Raw genomic sequence first — 21573 nt, forward strand, 5'->3', positions numbered from 1 at the left:
GGGAATGAATTTATCATCGTTATTTGTCACTACCGCCAGCTTCCTCTTCAGTCAGGCTATCAGGTTTTATCGCCAACATGATTTGTAAAGAGGTTGAGGCTGCCTCGTGATGGGCTCTTTCATGATTTGAAATAGGAGCTGGTGTGGAAGCTACTTCATATGCTGTCATTGTGCTGCTTATTTGGCAGCAGCAAAGGATGTGGTAAGTAGGTCATCAGGATTGTGACGGTGGATCATTTAAAATAAAACGAAGTGTGTGTGTGTCTTACTTGTGGAATGAGTGAATGACGAGTGATCAGCGTAGCAAACCAAAGGCAACACGCAGACACTTGTTCATTTCACACTCACTGACAAACAGAACAGGGAAGTAATACCTGTGTTTGTTTTTTTTCAGGAAGATTTGAAGCAATAATTAAAAAAGGTGGAATAGGTGCTGATTTGAAAGTATAATGGACACGTCCCGTTCCAATCCACTTAAGGTAGAAAAACAACTCTCAATTTGCGTAAGATGACTATGCAAACACGGACATGATTTAAATTTGGGCCGGAGACGGCTGCAGAGGACCTCCACCTCCTCACATCCTCGTCTGCAGCTGTGAACTTGTTCACTTCATGGCCATGCAGATAGTTTCTGTTCTGAGCCAAGGTGTTGAAATATCTGCTTTGAAAACTTCTCCGTGCTCTTCAAAGCAGTGGGGGGGGGGGGGGGGAGAATCAGTAGCAATTTGTTTTTTCAAGAAACAATATCCAAGTTACCCTTCCTATCCCTTCTAGTTAAAAAAAAATAGTTTGACATTTTGGGAATTAAAGTTACTTGCTTTCTTGCTGATAGTGAAAAGAGAATATTTGCACCAGTGCCAGCAGCCAATTAGAGCAGGTAGACTGGCTCTGTCTAAAGCTCTCTAATGAACACGTTACATGTAGTCTGTGTAATCCGCACAAAAACCAAAGTGTGAAAACAACCTGTTGCGCTTTTATGGAGTCATGTGGCAGACTGTTGATTTGGTCGGACTCTTTGAAGTCACCGTAGTTGAGACTGTTCATATTTACCATACGGACATGAGAGCGGTCTTGAACATTCTTCTAACTCTTGGGAACAAAGTAAAAATGTGTTTTCCTAAATGTCAAACTTTTTTTAAAATGTATTTTTAGGTATTGACTGAGACTTTGAACCGCTGGAGCACCAGGGCTCTGCCTTGTTAGGAATCCCAATTTAACCCAGAATACAGATATCTACACAGATCCAGGAGCAGTGTTCACATTGTTTGTGGCTGTTACCTTGTCTCTTTCCTCCAGTAAGCGAGGTGTGGGGGGGACGGGGGACGGGGGGGGGGGTAGTGTATTTCACAGAGATCCAAATAAGCATATGAGGTCCACTGTCACAATTTAAGCTCTGTCAGCAAAATCCCTCCTGTTACCATTAGCAACCACCAGAACAGGACCCCCTACACTGCCTGGGGAGACAATGTGCTTGTTAGAGAGACAAAGGGTGGAGGAAGGGAAAGAGAGTAAGTGTGTAGGAATGGGATCATAGGGAGGAGTAAAGATGGCATTGGGAGGAGTGGTAGGAAGAGGAGGAGGAGGGAGATAGTGAAGATGTGTCACACAGTTTTAAAACTGCAGTGAAGGCTTTTTTTTAAATCTCTGCACAATGAAGAGAAAATCCAATGAGATATATAAACCTATTACAGTTTGGTCTGGGGGGCTTTATTTGATATTCTAATCCACTCTAATGTGCTGTTAGGCAAGTGAGATATGGCAGTGAAATCAGTCATAGCACCAACACGTGGGACAAACCAACAGCAGACACCTCAGGTTAGAGGACTTTCAATATCAATGGACATTACAAATCGCCAACCAAAAAACATGTAAGGCAGAATAAGGTTGTCCTTGTGAAACCTGAAATTGAGCCGGCCAAATTGACTTAATTGAAAAGCAATTATAACCCCAGAGGAACACAACGTCGTCAGCCAGTTGGCAAATTACACACAACCCACATCAGCCCTACACGGCTTACCAACAGAAACAAAAGGAAAATATTTGCCAATATTTGGCCAAAAAACAAACACACAATAAACAATAAATGAATCTGTGCTCTAACATAAGGGTGACTCTTTTCAACGATGACCTGTTCCAGCGTCAATAAAGTCCCCCCAAAAAAACCGACCTACAAATATTTCGCTTCATGACAAACATCTTGAGAATAACATGCATTGTTTCCCGCAGCACATCCTCCAACCTGATGAGAGAATAGCTTGTTTGCCTTGGGAACTGGAAGGTCGGTTCAAGCCCCCATACGGACCAAGTACAGAGAGAGGACTGGTAGGTGGGGAGGTGCCGAGGTGCACTTGAGCAAGGCACTGAACCCCCAAACTGCTCCCGGGGCTCCGTACTATGACTGACCATGCGCTAACTAACTAACATAACTAACATCACTAACTGGTTATGTTTAAGCAAGAAAACTAAGTGATTAGGTTCAGCTTTTGGTTAAAATAAGTGAGTCTATGTTACATACCTGATGTGGTACGTGATGTAGTCACATACTAACATAGTTATGTATGTCATTTACAATAACTCTGTGTTGACTTTTGGTTTCCAACGGGACATGAACACCGGTCTCCTGAGTGAACGTCCTGAATTTGTTTGACCCACCTTCCTCCCACTGCGGACTTTGTTGCTCTTCAGTGGCGTAGCTACTGCCTATTTTAGGTGGGCTTGGACCTGGATAACATCACTAATATATTGACGACACAACCAGCACAGAACACTACGGGTGTGTAGCGGCTTTGCTCAGTGCAAAACTCCCAGACTTACTTCTCCATCATCGTGCCATCTGAGTTCCTTTAATGGTAACTGTACTACCATGCAGGTGCACACAGCTCCCCCTCACCTCTGGGCTAAGCCCGCCCAAACTTGAAAACCTAGCTACGCCCCTGTTGCTCTTTATACCCGACTCTCTCCTTTGCTCCCATCATAAATACTCGGCCAATAGAGGTCGTCACCTAATAACAAACGTAAATATAAATCGTAATAAGCTGTTTGCACAAACGACCTACACGGATGTTTTTATGGGTGCGGACGGCTTTGTTTCACGCCTTGTGAAAACCTAAATAATTTAGAGAATAGCCTCGTTAAAACTCATCTCATTAAGCCGGCTGTATTCAGTTCAGCGGTAAATGTCTAGGGATAGCTGTGGCATAGGACCAAACCATGCAGATCAAAAGCTTTATCAAGACAATAATAATAATACTAATAATAATAATAATACATTAGACTTATATAGCGCTTTTCTTGTAAGACAGTGATTAAAACAATACATCGCAACAGAAGACGTAGAATTGAAGACTGTGGCTGAAACAGTTGTCGGCTGTGGCATCTGTGGCCGTCACAAACAGAAGTGTATTCTCATCACGTAGTGACAAAATCACATGCGGCTGCACAAGACTATATTAAAACAAACTTGAGTCCCAACTCCTTCTTCAAAGAGCAGATGGAAATATAAAGCTTCCAAGAGAGAAATATTCCGGCTGCAGTTTGTGTCTGCAGTCAGAGCTTTTAAAAAGAGTAAGAGGAGTTGTGAGCTTCTCTGAGTCAATGTCAAATAATTGAATAATTAATAATTAAATAATTAGTGTTGTTCTATCTCTTCATCAGTAGCTGACATGCTGTTCTCTCTCACACACACACACACACACACACACACACACACACACACACACACACACACACACACACGGGCTCAAACACAAACACACAGAGGTCTACCTTACCTGCAGTATCTGGCAGCGGTCCGAGGTGCAGTCGATGTTCTCACAGGGCTGGTACATGCCCAGTGTCACACAGTTGAGCAGGATCACCATGATGCTAATCCTCTCGAACCACGTATTAACAGGACTGGGGTTAAGGAGCGTAGCAGCGGAGGAGAAATGCACAGCCATACACATTTCAAACTGGATGAACGTATGGCTGGATAGATGGGATACAATTTGTAGGGTTTTTATATACATCAATGATATGAATATGACACATTATTGAAAAAGAGTGATGTGGATTAAATGTACGAGAACTTAAAGCAGTTGGATTTATAGATGAGAAAAGAATCAGCATGTTGTGTACGCATCCAAACTGATACAGTCAATTTTACTCCTGTCAAAAGAAAACCTAAACCGCATAAGAAAAAAACAGAAATGTAGTCATTTAGTTTATGCTTTAAATCAAATACCTTAAATTTGAACACATCTGTCTCATCACTTGACTCCTGGAAATATGAAAAGAGTGTTTTAAATACCAAAGACACAAAACCTAAAGACAGATTGTGACAGATTAGAATCTAATAAGTGACTGTAATTTATCCTCTAAACTCTGATACACTTCGAAAGTCCCATGAAAGCCGCTTTATGCCTGCTAGCTTCAGGCCGTCAGGTGCGTTTGCTTTAACTCCCACGTAGACTGAGTGGGCGCTGGGTTGTCTCCGTGTTAACAGGAAACAGTAGTCCCAATATGAGGATAATATCCCAGCAGAGAACAAAGAATCTTGAAAGGTGGGTAAACATCTCCATACAGCCGAGGTTTCAAATAAAGCTGCAGATAAAGTTTGAATTTTCAGAACAATGTTCTCATTCTGAACCCTGTAATGTATTTAAAACACATTTATGTTCATTAAAATCAATATAAAAAAGGATCCTGTCAGTTATTGTTTTTGTTATTTTTCTAGCTAACAACTTAATACTTCTTTTTAAATGATCATCGTGCTAATTTAAACTCGTATAATCTATTAGTCTAATCTTTAAGTACTGGGTATGACTTTTGGGCTATCAATTATAACACCATACAACATAACATTGGACAATTTCACCAATAGGACTCTAAACTCTAAACTCTAGAACTCTAAATTGAGAAAACAAAAATGCTAACCAGTGCGATACAGCGTTGCATTTTACCAAAGCAGGCATCAAGTATAGAAACAGACAAAATCACATCAAAAATATCAGAACGTAGCGTCATCAGCAGCGTGTATGCAACACACCATGCGAGTTAAGAGGTCACACAGCCGTCACGCTGCCAGTGAGCAATTCGTCAACGACAATGAATATGAGAAGTATTTTTCCAGCCAACCTATTCTTGCTGTATGAGTCACACAATCAGACAAAGTAAATACTATTGCCTGTCAAGGCACAAGACCCCTTTTGGGATATTTACTTACAATGATGAAAGATACAACAGTATTCGCTCATTTTTGTTTCATTAACAATTTCAAAACAGTGGCAATATAAATAGAATTAAACAGTTTACTTGAGTCTGACTTACAACCTGGCAATGTGCTGCTTCACTCTCCCTCTCTAACTTTCCTCTCTCCTCATCTTACAAAGCAACCGTGTCACCCTGCAGACTGCTGCACCACCCTGGTTCATACTTCTTAAAGAGTTAATACAATGTAATTATTGTGTCATTTTAATGCTATTCAAAGATTAATAAACCTGAAAAGGCAACTTTACATATTTAATTTATACAGTATTATGCATACAATAGTGGGAGGTATGTGTGTGTGTGTGTGTGTGTGTGTGTGTGTGTGTGTGTGTGTGTGTGTGTGTGTGTGTGTTATAATCACTGTCATGCAGATTAAAAGTCTTTTACAGCTTTTCACTTCTTTCATAGCTTAATCTGTCAAGCTTATGTTATTTTACTTCTATACTATATCCTCTCAACTCTTAGCCTTTTTGTCTTTTATGTTCACATAATGAGCTTTACTGTAAGTCTTTTGTTCTCATGAACTTTGCACTTACAGAATGTATGCTCCCTGGTAGTGCGATGTAGGAAATGTGTCTGCGTGTGGCACACATGTTAACGTGACCAACTCATTTTTACATGGATGATGGCAAATGCTTAATTAACAAAATGGAAGAGTGACAGTTTGATATTTATACCCATTAATCTGACACAATGCAGTCTCTACCTTAATTGTAATAAAAGTCATCCTTCTTAAAGATCTATACCAAAGTAAGAAAGGCTAATCCCACATACAGTGTAAGGGTTATTTGTAATTTTATAACTGTTTGAACACAATTTCAAAACACTGTCTGGCACCATTATCGCTGTTTGCACATGAGCGTGTGTAAATAAACTAAACAAAAAGGCATGATTTTATCATAAAACCAGTAGCAAAATTGCACCGTGCATCCCTGACCTGCATAAACTGTATGATAATACAGTACACTGAAAAACATTCACAAAAACCTAAGTTTTAGTTGAAATAAGTCAGAATTCAAGATATCTGTGATCTTCTGAATGAACACATTGTGTCACTGATGGCGCCTGAGAAAGTGCGAGAAAGTTTCATCCCTTTAAAACTGAAATCTGATGAAAGATAAATTATGACCTGCGCAAACAGCGTCCACTGAATTAAAGACGCTGCAGACGTTAGACGTTAGCTTTCAGTCGCGTCACATCTCATGTCGGTGGCTATCCTCTCACTGAACCTGCCTTGCACAGGGACGCGCTTCATTTCTAATTCAACTGAATTTCTAAAAGGTCCAAAGACAAAACTAAACATGAAAAATAAAGTGATTTGAAGCTCAAGGATTTTCTAAAGAGTTATTAAATGCACTTTTCAGAACTGTAGATGATCCGTGCAACACGCACATTTACACTATCTGCTTTTATACGGGGATTATGTGGCTGCAAACATATTTGTTATTCCAATTTGTCTCTCTCCTGCACACACGACGTTAATCTGTACGTCTCTCCATCCGGCTGCCTCTCTGCTGTCTTTGCTATCTCTTTAGCACTGTTCTCTAGGGGGTAACAGGAACATGGGGAGAAATAATATCAGAGCGATGTGTGAAGAGAAATATATTTATGATGTCTCTTTGCTTCCTCTTCCTTGTCTCCTTATCTAACCACCACCCTTTCTTTGAAATAAATAAGGGTCTAACCCACTTTGGGTTACATTGTTCTTTCCTTCCTTTCTGTAACTCTTCTCCCTCAATATCAATTCTCCCAGCTGCGGCCTCTCCCCCCTCTCTCCCCCCCTCTTCCTTCTACTTCTCCTTTTTCCCCCTCAGCTTTTCATTTTTTCCCAGGTGTGACAGATCAAACGATGGACAATTTTGCCCTCCCAGCAAAAAAAATGTCTCGACAGGCAATGACAAATCAATCAAGCTTGCGTTTGTCTATGTGTGTGTGTGTGTGTGTGTGTGTGTGTGTGTGTGTGTGTGTGTGTGTGTAGCATTCCCATAGCACAACTAAAGAACCTGCCCTGAGGTTCTGTGCTAGCAAAGCAGGAGCCAAGAACAGAGGCATGGTGTGAACTCGCAGAGAAAGAAGTGAGTGAGACAGACAGTCGGGGAGAAAAGAGGAGAAGACAGGAAATGAATTTAATAAAAAACTGATTTCTAAAAGGCATTTGGGGGAAGACTTGTTTGGGACTTAGCTGCAAACAAACACGAGACGGGACACAAAGGACAGAAGCTGTGCTGTTGCATAATGCTTGTTTTGAACTTTCTCACATATCTCTTCGCAGCTCAGAGTTTGGGATATTTGCGGAGAAGCTCGGGTGAAAAACGCACAACTTTCTCGACACTCCGTCACATGTAAAACAACACCCGTTACACCACTTGTAGTATCAGCAGCATCTGCACTGTCATGTGAAGTGACTAAGCGCTGGCTCGAGTTCACTTTCTGTGTCATACTGACCCTGGACTCTTTCCCTCCCCAGGGAAATGAAGCAGCAGCAGGCGGCTTACTCACACGCTGGTCATGTCACTCCCTAATCATGTTTAGGAGTCTGACACCGAGGATGCTTTGAGGTGAGAGGAAGGGATGTATGATGTTATTGAGCTTCAGCATTTCATTTAATTGTTCTTTTAAAGCTATTACTCGTGCGATATTTTCCCTTGAAACGTTCACAGATCCACCTGGAGACCACCCACGTGTGACTGAGGAGGTTCAGCTTGCATTTATTTGTCTCTGTCTTTCTCTCTGTTTAGCATCATGCCTTCGCTTCCTTTCTACTCACTCCTGTATGTCTAATCTTCTTAGGATGCAGACAGGGCCTCCTCCCTGTCTTTACTCTCCTCTCATCTCATCCTTTCCCTCTTTTTCTTCTTCTTCTTCTTCTCCACGTCTCTACCTATTTCTACGCCTGTCCCTCTGCGTCAATACAGATTTCGTCAGACACTTGCTCTCCTCTTTCATCCTTTTTCTTTCCAACTTTATCAAGCTCTGTGTCTTTCTTTTTGTTAAAACATTGCAGGATCATTTCGTGTCACTGATTCTCTTTTTGTCTGTCTTTGTGATGCATTCAGGTAACAAAAAAGCAGCGCTACGGAGCCCTCGTATGACATTATTCTCCACACCTTCAAAAAGGAAAAGATCTTTACAAAAAACTAATTATTGTAATCATCGAATGTAAAAATGGAGGGCTCTGGTGCATGTGTAAAACCAATTTATTACCTGAGTGCATTTCTTTCCCTTTATTTCCCTTAAAGAATTCTGTATTCTCCGCTGGCTGCAGCATCTTAACATTTTAAAGTAGCACCCTTAGAGCTGAGATTAACCATAATGTGCTGAATATTTAAACTTTAGCACTCTATTTTAACTTGTTTTTCCCTTCATTTCATTTCGAGGCACATGTGTTAGGCACGCCAGATATTTATTATTAAGACCGGATCTACTCCTATACGTTACTGATTCTAACAACCTACACGTGTAACATCTGCCAGTTAAGTGCTTGCTGCTAGTCAGACATCAAGTATGGACGTTTAGTCTTCTTTCAATCTCATCTTTTTTTCTGTCACGTGTTTTGAAGACTGCTCCGCTCAGACTGAGTAGGAAAAACAACCTTCACGAGTTGGCTGCATGATAAATTATTTACGCAAATGGGAATCAAAGTTATTACGAACCAAATTCTTTTTCTGCATGATTCTTTTCACTGCTGCACAAATAGTAAAGTGTGTGTGTGTGTGTGTTTCAGTGTGGGCATTTATATAGGCTAATCTAATGGAAAATGTAGGAATGACTATTAAATGGATGCACCAAATCATCAGCTGAAGGGTACGCTTGTTAAGAACAGGATGACTCATGTCTGGATGAAATCTCTGTAATTTACAATGAGGCTTTTCAACAGAGCTCCCCCTCCTTAGTGCCTACATGTGTTTGCATGTATGTGTGTGTTCCTGTGAAAACCCTCAGGTCTCATACAAATTGAATCAAAATGACATCCTCCTTTCGACTGTGGCACTGAACCCTGTGCCTGCCTCTTCTACCAATGAGTACATATAGGTGACGGTACACACACTTTTGTGTAGTCCCAGTAAACCAGTACTGTCCTTCGTAAAAAGATATACACATAAATAGACAGTCACACACACACACACACACACACACACACACACACACGCACACACACACACACATTCTCCTCCACCACCAATTTTGTGACAACCTCTGTCCCATCTAGTCCAGTGTGTCGTAAAAAACAATTCCATAGTTGTGGCGTGTGTCACAACGTCAGCTACTATGTGTGTCACACAGCGAGGAGGGTCCCAGCTGCTGGAAGTAGAATCCGCCAGAGCGCCTGAGTGATGTCAACCAGTGTACACGCTGATACAGAGTGTGTCTGCTCACTGTCCCTGGCATCAGACAGTCACACATTTGTTTTGACTCTGTAGCTTGCCCTTGCTTCTCGCTCTCTGTGTCCCTCTCTATGATGGAGTAGTGAGGCACACTGCCAGGGATCTCCACACCTTCCTCACTCTGCTCTCATCCCTCTTTTTAACCCACTTAATTTCCTAGAACCTTGTGGTAAAATTGATCAATGAGTCTATCACAGGCTGGTTTTTCTCTGTCTAACCCTCTGGCCGCTTGGCCTCATTTCTACTTCCTATTGGTCCACATATGTCTGAAAACTTTTTACTTTGTTCCTAAATATTTCCTAACGATTCCTTTCTGTGCCCTGACCTCTTTGCATACACAGGATTGTGTGGTTGAATTTGCATATTGCATACCCCTTACCTATCTATGCAAAGCTGCACAAATGAACCCGTTACACTTTTAATAGTGACAGATGAGTTCATTATGTTCTTAACAAAGCCCTTCCCTCTGCAAACCGGTGGGTCAAAAGCTCTCCAACCAAAGGAGCATATGCACAGCGCAGCACCTCGAATAACAAGTAAACCACCATCCTAAAAGCCTCAAGCAAAGTGCAGTACATGTTCTATAAGAACTGCTATGCTTGTACTCAGCAAATGTTACTTTCAATTTGGCAGGCCCAGAAAAAAAAGTTTGCATATGAGTGTATTCTCACACTCCAATACACACACACACACACACCTTCTGCCCCTCCCAATAAAAACACAATTTGAGGGATTATATTTTTGCATATTTTCCCCCGCACTAAAAATCTGTTTTTGCTCCATAACAATGTTGGCAGTCTTTAAGATAAGACCTTCCTCAAAAATAAGACGGCTTTTTGAAAAGTGTGTGTCATGCAATGAATAGAAATGGGTCTCTAAATGTCCAAGAACCACAGATTTGCTTTCCAGCGGCGGAAACATTTTTTTTTTGCAGGGTATAGTCGTAGCCTGCTTTATAACTTGAGTATCTTGTTGTGCCGTTCAACAAGGGCTGAGCCAGTGCATGAGCGAGCATAAAAAGTTTCATTAAGGTGTAAATGCATTGGTAAAGTTGCTCTGAAGTTAACATAAATACTATGCTACAACCTTTTGTAAATATGTATAGTTTGCACTGGCGCATATGTTCTGGCCGATGAGTCAATAATAGCCGATCACTACAATCTCCCACCAACTGTTGTTGGACAAGCAACTGTATCTTTGCAAACTTAGTTTTTTTTTATTGTTTCTGCCATGTTGCAGTTAAGGGCTTGCCAGCCAGTGGCCCAGCTGTCCTATATAAACTAGTGTGGCTGGTGATTGTGCATTGCCCATTTTGGCCAGTGCAAAGGTAAACAAATGATGATAAATGGCAGAGTACTGATGTACAGCAAAGAGTTTAATCAAATCAAGCCTGTTTTTATTTAATTTAGTCTTCATAAACTGAAGTCTTCTTTTTATTAAATCAGCCTTGCCACCAAAACAAGATGAAGGTCAAGTGAATCATTTCAATTAACTTTCATCAATTTCTGTCTGTCATTCTTTTCTTTTGTAAGTTTCACACACAAGGACATGGACGATTAGCATTCACTATGCATTCCTGAGAGATAAATGTAAGCAAAGTGAAGATGGGCGTACATATCCGCATAATGCCTTGTCAGCATATGCTCAGGCATATGGAGAAATGCAGGCTGTGTTTTGGGTTCATTTAAATATACAAGTGGAGTACACAGCCCGGTTTAATCTGGCATTATAGCAAAGCGACGAGGTTCCTTATCTGCTTCTGTTAAATCTGTGAAGGCATGCTCCACTGATAAGCATAGGACTGTCTCATCGAGGACTGCCATTGCACTGTTGTTGAGGCAGCAAATATCAATCATGAAGCAAACCTTTAAGCCTCAATTCAAATGTGTATATGCAGCAGTGGTGAAGTGTCACACATGAGAAACACTTGGTCTGCCATTACTGCCTGTAAGACATTTTCAGCATCCTTCTGGAAACATTTTTGACAGAAAAATAAGCAATTATGAAACATAAGGGAGTGGACTCATTACATAATCCGAGAAACTGCAAACTAATTTGATAATTGTGCTCATGATTCATTTACGGCTTGGGGAAATTGACACATAATGTGTTGTGGTCTCACCACCGTGACTGCGGATCGATGTACGCACACACACACACACACACACACACACACACACACACACACACACACACACACACACACACACACACAGCAGTCCAACCTGACACACAAGCACATAGATGCACATGCAGTCATACGATGAGGAAAGAAAGACGCAGAGACAGACGGACACACAGTCCGACATGGCGAGCAAAGACCTGGAGCAACTCTCAAGACAAGCCTATGGCCTGTAACCAAGGCAACGGGAGCAGACAGGGTTGCTTTTAGCCACTGAGACAACACAAACTGTGTGTGTCAATATTCATGCATGGGTTTTTGTTTTTGCTGTGCTGTTTGTACGCACACATTTCCCTGTGGGCTAATGTAAAACATATTTTAATTGTGTACCAGTTTGTAGTTATGCACAGTGTTTGCAATTACAGACAGAGGACGATTACATTTTCCATCCATTTCTGAGCATTTGAAAGCTCACGGTGTGTGCGCATCTGCATGTGTGTGACTGTGTATCCGTCTTTCTCCTCATATCAGCTCAGCACAGCAGGTGCCTTGCTCCAGTACATTGCTGCCGCTAGTGAAGCTGAATGTATTGCAGACACCATGGGAAATATAAGCCAATACTTTCTATGCCTGTGTATGTGTGAGGGAGAGGGCGATCGAGAAAGAACGACATGACTCAGTGAGATGGAGAGGTGGAAACTGAAAGACAGACTGAGGGAGACCAATATAAACTGAGAGTACAGAGGCGATTCAGGGGTGAAAGAGGAGGTTGGTGAAAGAAGTGAGCAAAGGAATTTGAGAAAGGCACGCATAGGACAAATTGGGGATGGTTGGTGATGGGTTGGTGGGTCAGTGGACAGTGGTGCATGCAGTGTAATCACAAGCCATTAGTTTGAATTCGACACAGGGTCAGAGTTTTGGAAACAGGAGTTAGGAGAGAGAGAGAGAGAGAGAGAGAGAGAGAGAGAGAGAGAGAGAGAGAGAGAGAGAGGAAGAAAAAGATATGTGATGACAGGACTATGCTGCTGACATCCGCAGAGACTAGTCAGACTCTGATGTGACAAGAGACCATCCTCACCAACCCTCAACATCCCTCAAGCCATCTGTCTTTCTCTCTATCTGTAATCTATTCAATCTCTCACCACAAGCAAAAACCTTGCATTTGCAACAAAAAAAAGTCGTTTTCTCAGCCATTACATACTGAGTGCTCATCAAGAAACACTTTTGGAAATCATGCATGCCTTCAAACACAAGAGCTATTTGAACCCCTTTAGTCTTTAATAGCGACTTGACTTGTCACATGTGGTGCTGCCATCTGCTCAGCGATCATGCCATCAACTTCTCACCTCCTTACAGCCGCTATAGGGCAGCGCTGGGCTTTGTCTGCTACTCTAGAATCAGGACCACCTGTTTGTTTTAGCAGTATAAGTCCACAGAGAAAAGACAAACAGGAAGAGCCTCTCCGGTGGGGAAATTAGCATCACAAATGGCCGCTATAAAATGGACGGACAATCCTGTTTTAGCCGAGCATGTCCATTTTTCGCTGCCCCTTACCCCTTATCCATCTGTGGATCCATTTGTTTGGTCTCAGTGTGCGTAACGACTCAGTGGGAGTTTACAGATTCACTCGAAGCCTTTGTCCCAATTCAGCGGCTCGGTCCAAATACAACATAGAGTTGCACACTTGTCCCACTTCTTTTGACCAAATTTGGCAGATAGAACCAGTGTGTCACTGCTATCCCATATGAGTGAAGTCAGGAAGTATGATGGCTGCGTGTTTAACTGCGTAATTCAGGCGATCACTGGTAAATATAGCACAAAACCTAGTCTGATGAAAAAGCCGCATCGAGAGATAATAACCCCACTGTGGCTTTTGAGCTGCTCTAGCAGAAGTTATATGGATATATTAACCAACCTGGCACATGTTCAACAGCGTCTATAATGTGTCGAAATAAACTCAAAAAATTCAAAAAAAGTTTTGTATTTTGTTGTGTTTTGTTGAATGCCTTAGCAATACTTCCTGGTGGTGAACTAACATCTCTGTGAAGATGTTGTTGTTATTCAACTCATGTAATATCCAGTAGGGCGAAATTAACTCGATATCTGGATATTGGAAATTACTTTATTTTTTTGACGACGACAATCGCCAGAAAACACCAACTTGGCGTTCTTGAGGTTGAACTGCCTCTATTTGAGATGACGTAAGTGCGAGTTGTTCTGGCTTTCAAGGTCCATGTTCTCTGTATCCCATAATCACTCCTACTGTACTTCAGGTTACTATGCAAAGAAGAAAGAAACAGAAAACAGTCTGATAGAAACTGACAGTCCACATTCATCAACCATTGATCTGTGGGCCGCGGGTGCTTAATTTAAGAGCACAGAGTGCAAACATTATTCAATCCTTTTAAAACTGACACACCTGCCATGTTGAAGACCGAATACACATTTACCAAATCCGGAAATCTGTCCCAATGGTCTCATAATCTGTGCTCTCAGTTGAAAACTGGGATTAATTTACTCGTCTGTGTTCTTTCAGTAAATGCCTGCAGCAAATGCACATTTATATTTGAGATGGGAAAGGTAAACCAGAAGAGGAACGAAGAAGAAGACTGCAAGTAAATAACCCTAACCGGATAAAGTCTGTGTGTTGGGAAATTATGTTTCATTTACAACATCTGATGAAAGGGAAGCCTATATGTTGTTGTTGAAATCTTGAAGGGAGACAATTAAAAAAACTGCAGACATTGACTGACAGATTCAGCTCATTGTCAAATGAGTTCCATAATTCCTTGGGAGAAAGTGTATGACACGTGAGCGACGTTACATTCCAGGTTTTCATCCGAGTAGTACACAAACACCCTCATCACTCTCTCTGAACTGACAGAAGTAAGGATAACAGAGATCAGAAGGAGGAGATGGGGATGAAGAGGATCTGGTTGAGAAGGAAAGTGTACGCCCTCATCTCTCTCATCTCTTCATCCATATTTCAACAGGGGTCTAATGGGCTGACATGATCCCTTGTTGAAAAAAAACCCGACTGAGGCCTGAGTAAGAGAAGGAAACAAGAGAGAGGGGCTTGGCTGTGGCAGCGTTTAAAAGCTGTGATCTGTGGTTTTGCTCTTTTCTTTAAAATGTTTAAATTAGAGCAGTACTACCAGATGTTTTTCATTGAATTGATCTATAACAATTCTGCAATTTCTTTTCACCAGGCAGCATAAATGTAGCCTAAACGACTGGAGTGCTGTAGTATATATACGCCAGCCTGTCTGCATGACATACAGTATGAAAGATGTACCGCATTTGTACGCAATCTTGATTTACTGTTCTTTAAGCTGCATGGGTGCGGCCTGAACTCTTAAGATCTTCTCTTCACTTTGCGTGCGTCTTCTCTTTTCTGGCAATCGATTTTCCTCGTGATTGGTGAGGCTCCCTGCATATACGCCTCTAGTTGCGGGCATGGCGAGAGAATCCCTGCTTTTCACAGGTGTTTCATGAAAGGAGAACAAACACGCCGAGAGTAGCACGGCAGATGAATGAGGCGACACATAGTGGGAGTGAGTGAGACAGAGGGAGAGAGAGACACTTAGAAGAACAATAATAATTATTAAGTTTGTGATCCAGCCATTAAATAATTTTCCAACAGAAAGGTGACTGTTTTCTGTCTTTCTCGGTTTACTGTTTTTCATTCTTTATTGCATAGATAGTGATGAAGTAGACCTTAATAGCTTCTCGTAATGATAGTGGAATGGGACATGAACACAATGCATAATAAATTTCCCCAACATAGAGCAAAAAATGTTCTTTCTAAGAGGGTTAAAAATGGGTTTGAATAAGTTTAACAGGCGCCTAATGCATCCACCAGCAGACAAGTGCTCCGTCCACCTTTGATCCTGTGTTCAACATCCTCAGTGTCCTTAAGTAATACAAAAGGAGATGCTGGAGGAATTAATTTTTCTTTTGACAGCCTTACACAGTTCCTATTGGAATTAGGAGGATGTGTGAAAACACATACAACAGGCACTCAAAACTAACTAAATTACCACAAAAAACTCAGCTAAATGCTAACCTCTGCATGCTAACATGCTCACAATGACAATGCTAACATGCTGATATAATGCAGGTACAGTTTCTTGTTTATACCATGTTAACCTAACATTGAGTCTAGCATGTTAGCGTTGCACATCACAATGACGATGCTGAAACGATGCATCGTGCAGCCCTGTTAGAATTCATTATCGGGGAACCATGAAAGACTTTGACTTGCCGGTGGTGTTAAGAGGAAAAGTTAGATGATCACCAAAGTAATTAGAATTCATCCTCTGGGCACAATGGATGTCTTTACCAAATGTCATAACAATCCATCCAATAGTTTTTGACATATTTCAGTCTGGACAGAACAACCAACGGAGTGACATTGCATCCCTAGAGCCGCACCTCTAGCATGGTTTTAACAATGACTTAGTTTCCTTCTTACTGAAAAGAATATATACTTATAGTCTACGATAACGCAAGATTACATAATGAAAGGAAGATATTATTTGTGTCGTTTTGCTCAAGAGGGGGAAAAACTACATAGACCTCAAGCTATTTTAATTGATTTTCACCAGAATCCTATGCTGTCCATCTTAACAGGCTGCCAGCACTTGTAAACACTATTGCATTGTTATTGGTTCTATAAGTCTCACACACGAATGCTGTGTGGCATTTAGTGTATCCTACAAATGTTTCATTGTAAACCAACAGAGGCTATTGTGATCCCTAGCCGATGCCAAAAAAAAAAGAATTGCTATTGTGGCCTAAATTTTACCCCAGGCTCAGTAGAGCTGCTGTGACAGCTCCCACTCAGCTCCTGCTCTCGCAACAGTCTCTCTCTCTCTACTAGCCCCAAAACACCAAAGTAGTCAGTTCCACCTCCCTAAGTATAAGCCACGAGGCACGCTGGCTTAGGGACAAAGAGTGACTGACAGCAACATGATTGACAGTCTGAACTCCTTCATAGCGAGTTGCGTGTAGACTAAATCCAGGGAAAATATAACAATCTTCCACTTTCAGGTGCTGAAGTTTTGTGTTGTACATCAGTTTTTCAGTTTGAAAACTCCTGTACTTTTTACTTATTATTGTGAAGTGACTTCAGCCGCTATAAAATGTTACTGCGAATTCTAATAGAACATTAAATACTAAAATGTTGAGACTGACAGAGGGAACAGAATTATTCACACACGGTAAATCATTTCCATTTTCTCCGTCCTTGTTTCCTTTGACCTTGTTTTTCCTGCTCGATATCCCTCCCTCCCTTCTCTCAAGTTATGAGAACGGTGACTTTAGCGTCACCCTGACTTCTATGCTCTGTCTGTAAAGGAACAACATCATAAAACCATTTCCAGTTTTTGTCATTTACTCGGTTTAAGACTGAGAGAAAGGTTTGTGAAAGTAAAACACATGCACACATTCAAGTTTACTTGTGTGATAAACACAAACCCAATACAGTGAACATTTAATAAAAACAACCTCTAGTCATTGTTTTTTAATTTTTTCAAACATAAGAAATACTAAAAGTTTAAGAAAGCCCCTTCTGAGGATTCTCCCTCTTCTTTCAATACGAGGACATTTGATCTGTTGAGAGCAGCAGAGTGCAGGAGCTCACACACAAACACACATGCACAATACCTCATCACTTGTATCACCATAAACCATAATTATTTTTCTCAGTTGGATCACTTCAGAAAATTCTGATTGCTTCTGTTGCAGCGAGCGTGGAACAAACACTGCAGGTCCAATGGTTAGTTGTCAGGGTGTGCTGCAAGTTCACGTCCCACTAAGTGATTTCGCCCCGACCTGCCTTTGTTATTTGTTTGCAAGTTAACTTTGTTTTGAACCTAATTTTTTGCGAAGGGCTGAGAGGGCGAATAAAGTTCTTCACCAAGGCTCCGAGTGCACGCACCTTTTTCTCTCGCCGTCTCTACACTAGTCCTTAATTTCTTTCCCCTTATCAGACTACTACAATATTAATCCACATGTGCTGAAAGACTGAAATGAAGTAGAAGAAGGGACTCAATAATGCATAGCACCCTCTTCTTTGTTTCTACCTTCAGGTGAAGCTTGTACAAAATTAGGACATAGAAATTAAGAGCAAGCTTGACTGGCTAAATTAAGTCAAAGTTTACCTTTTAACTGGCTGAGAAAGTTTCAGCTCCTGTGCAGTTGGTAGGAATACGTTTTGTCTTTATCTCCAGTGTGTGTGAATGTTTGGACTGGTGTTTGGACTGTAGGCATGTCAGCGCGGCAGGAGAGCCAATGTTCCTGTCTTTATTAATTACTACCTGACACGTACACACACATGCTCACAATTACACACACTCGCCTGCACATACATACCCAGACCTCCATTAAACTACTCCACAAAATACATGCACACTTACACACCTGCCTCCAACAACATCTTTATTTTTGCAGTAACTTGCATTTCACCACAGCGGCAACAAGAAGCTAGTAATGTGTCCCCATGTCCCCTCTGCACTTCTACTTACTCACGCTTGGTTAAGCCAGAAAGGGCATTGAAGTGGAAGCTGAAACAGAATGACGAGGCAACCTGCTAACTTCAACTAGAGGCTGCTAGCATGACTCGGTAAAAAGACATAATGTGCCCAGCATGACAATACATGACATGATACTATATCTACACACTATATATATACTGTAGCCTATATTTAGTTCAGATCTCAGCCGTGTTGTCTCTTTGGGGCCACATAACATTTTCTTGTAGAGCAAAGAAACATGTCAAACTGATGTTAGCCTTTGCATTATTCATTTGCCTAGCTTACTGTAGCAATGCAATTTGCTACTTTATGTTGCTCCCAACTCTCATAGCTATCATTTGTGATGCTTCCAAGCTTCTCCACAGTGCAGACCCTTATTCTCATTTTCATTACCATCATTATAATAGTTAAACGGCCATTCCCTCATTTTAATGTCCCTGATAATCTGCCTACTTGTGAAGGGCACAGTATTAGCACAGCTGCCAAGTCTCCCTGCCAGAATGCTAAATTCAACAAAATAATGATAACAAAAGATGACAGGACACAGCAATGGATTCACCTACCAAACATTAAGGCTAAACATTACGCAATGGTACAATAACAGTGTAGTAATTTTTACATCAGCAGACTCCTTTGAGCAGGTAGGAGGGAGTGTTAAGCAGGGAAGGAGGAAGAAAGATGGTCCTCTGTTAGCCCTGTAGAAGGGCACCTTGCATATAAACCTCAACGGCTCCACTGGTGCTGTTCAGTAGTTTTTGGTACAAGAGTGTGTCTGTGCCGAGTGGCTCCCAAGTGTGAGTATGCAGCTGTCAAACTATAAACGCACAGCATATTGAAAAATGCCCAAGAAAACTGCTCTGTGCATATATTGAAGTAAAAAAAGAAGCTATCATTAAATAGAGGCATGTTCAACAGTTATAGTGCTCAATAAAAGAATGACAAAATAATACTTCTGCAAGAATTATTCTACTGATGTCATTATTGATCTGTCTGATTTGAAAATGACGAATAAAATCATGGAATTGTAAGATGTGACAGAAATATGTGGAGAAAGAAATGTGTACACCCTTTGCCAACCACTTCAATGACAATAACAGGGTTCCTCTTTCATCCCATATTCCAACTCCAAAACCGGAAGCAGTTGCAAAAAGCCCTTTGAAACTCACCAAAATGTGACACAAAAATAAAGATGATGGAACAAAAGAAATTTCATTGCTTCTATCATCATTCCATTTGTTTAAATAGGAGCCATTTCAATGGTATTGCTTTATATATCTTGTTGTCTCTTCCTCAGTTTCATCCCTATGTGGCTGTGTGGGGCTAAATACTCCCTTGAGGCGATGTCAGAGTTTGTGAGAGGACGATAGAGAGACAAGGTGTGTGTGTGTGTGTGTGTGTGTGTGTGTGTGTGTGTTGTGTGTGTGTGTGTGTGTGTGTGTGTGTGTGTGTGTGTGTGTGTGTTTGTGTGTGTGTGTGTGTGTGTGTGTGTGTGTGTGCGTGTCTTAGTATCTTGAACTGTCTCAACCAAAATACAAAATCAGGAATGCAGTCATTTGTGTCCATCATTTTTCAGGTAAATTCTCTGGTGCAGGGGCAAGGCTAGCCCTAACCACAGTCCTCCTCTTAACCAGGTTCAAAGATTCATAGTCAGTTTGATGTTACTTATACAAGCACATCTCAAGTACACTTAAGAGTTTAACATTTCATAGGTGGTTTTCACATGACTTACATCACATATCAGTTATGAAATACAAGTAAAAATAGCAAGCAATGCCTAGAAGCTGCAGAAAAGATAGCATTGTAATGCAGGCTACATTAGCTTAAGCATAACCAAGGTTAGTCATTACAGCTCAACTTGTGCCAGTTGATATTAATAGGAACTGGCAGTGACTGCACCCTGTGGGATCGCATCTCTGCAGGTTGGCAAGCTCAGGTATGGGCAAGCACAATATGCACAGGGGTACACAAACACACTTGGACACAAGGACAGCGGAGCAGACACGCACAAACTTGAATGCATAAAAATACACCCGCTCATACTTGCTTTCAAACGCACACACAGTAGCATGACTAGAAGCATGTTATTTTGAGCCAAAAAAACATCCTTTGTTTGATTCAGTCATAATATAACTTTAAATGTATCATGCAAACCTCTCTCGCTCCCTTACTACAGGAAAATCTATCTGTAATTGTTGCGCTATTAAAAATATTAGCTGTAGAAATGACCTTTCAATCAAGACAAAAGTTCACCACATAATTAATTGTTAGTTATTCTAATAGGGAGCTTACTCTCAGCTCTACTCACTAAAATCACATGTATTCACAAGACATAATCTCAGATGTGCTGGCCAAAGTGACAGGCAAAAGGCTATTTTAAAAAGGAAATGTTTTTTTTAAATCATCTGGCAGCCAAAAATCTAATGCAGATCAGTGTGTCAGTTCAACACTAATACACTGGTACAATCTAATGTAGAGAGTGTTATTGTAATATTTAACAGTCGTCGGATTGAACACATGTAGTCTACTATACTTGTGAGCTCTGCTAACTGAGTATATCCCCAATTTAATAAAACGTCACACTTAGAACCCTTCTAACCCACTCCTCTAATTGCCTAACGTCACATGATTGGTACCAATGGAAATGTAAGAAATGCCACGCATTCAATACCACTGTTGTTCCAAATACCACGGCATCTACTTGTACTCACGCTGACATTTTAACTTTGTCTGTTACACCATCTGCTTGACTTTGCCTTACAGATGGCTGAAGTAACTGTAACTCAGAGAAACAGAGGAAGAGGGGACGAAAGAGAAGAAGAGTGACGAAACTGGGCAGCGATGAAGTGAGGGAGCGAGAGAGAGAGAGAGATGGGGTCCCTATTAATCACATGTGTGAAGGAAGAAAATTCAGCACATTTCTTGGAGTTACTCACACATCGGCAGCAACTCTGTCCTACTAAAGAATTATCCACTGAATCCTTGGTGTTTAGGTTATTTTGGATGCAATGTTCAAATTAGAGAAATATTGCTAGCCATTAAAATATTTCACCAATGCTATTGATTCTCTGACCTCACTGACACTATTAACATGAGGTTAATGAGCTGTAAATGCACATGAAATGCATTGCAATCAATCACAATGATGCGATCAGTCAGACTACATCTGGTGGGCATCTGGCTCGCATTGTGATTGGGTCCAAGCCAGGTGTAAATGCAATCTGCACGGTCATATTCTTAGGAAGAAAATTGGCTCGACATTTTGGAAGTTGTAGAGGCCCATTCA

General features: G+C 41.1%; 1 protein-coding gene across 1 annotated transcript in view; it reads right to left on the bottom strand.

The window, feature by feature from the left end:
• cacna1ia (calcium voltage-gated channel subunit alpha1 Ia) overlaps nt 1–21573 on the bottom strand; it is a 145707-nt gene that overhangs the window by 70960 nt on the left and 53174 nt on the right. The window contains exon 3 of the mRNA XM_029436969.1: nt 3771–3882. Within this exon, the coding sequence (XP_029292829.1) occupies nt 3771–3882 (112 nt within the window). The remainder of the gene's footprint in view (nt 1–3770; nt 3883–21573) is intronic.

This window comes from Cottoperca gobio, chromosome 8 (assembly GCF_900634415.1).
Source record: "Cottoperca gobio chromosome 8, fCotGob3.1, whole genome shotgun sequence".
Lineage (NCBI taxonomy): Eukaryota > Metazoa > Chordata > Actinopteri > Perciformes > Bovichtidae > Cottoperca > Cottoperca gobio.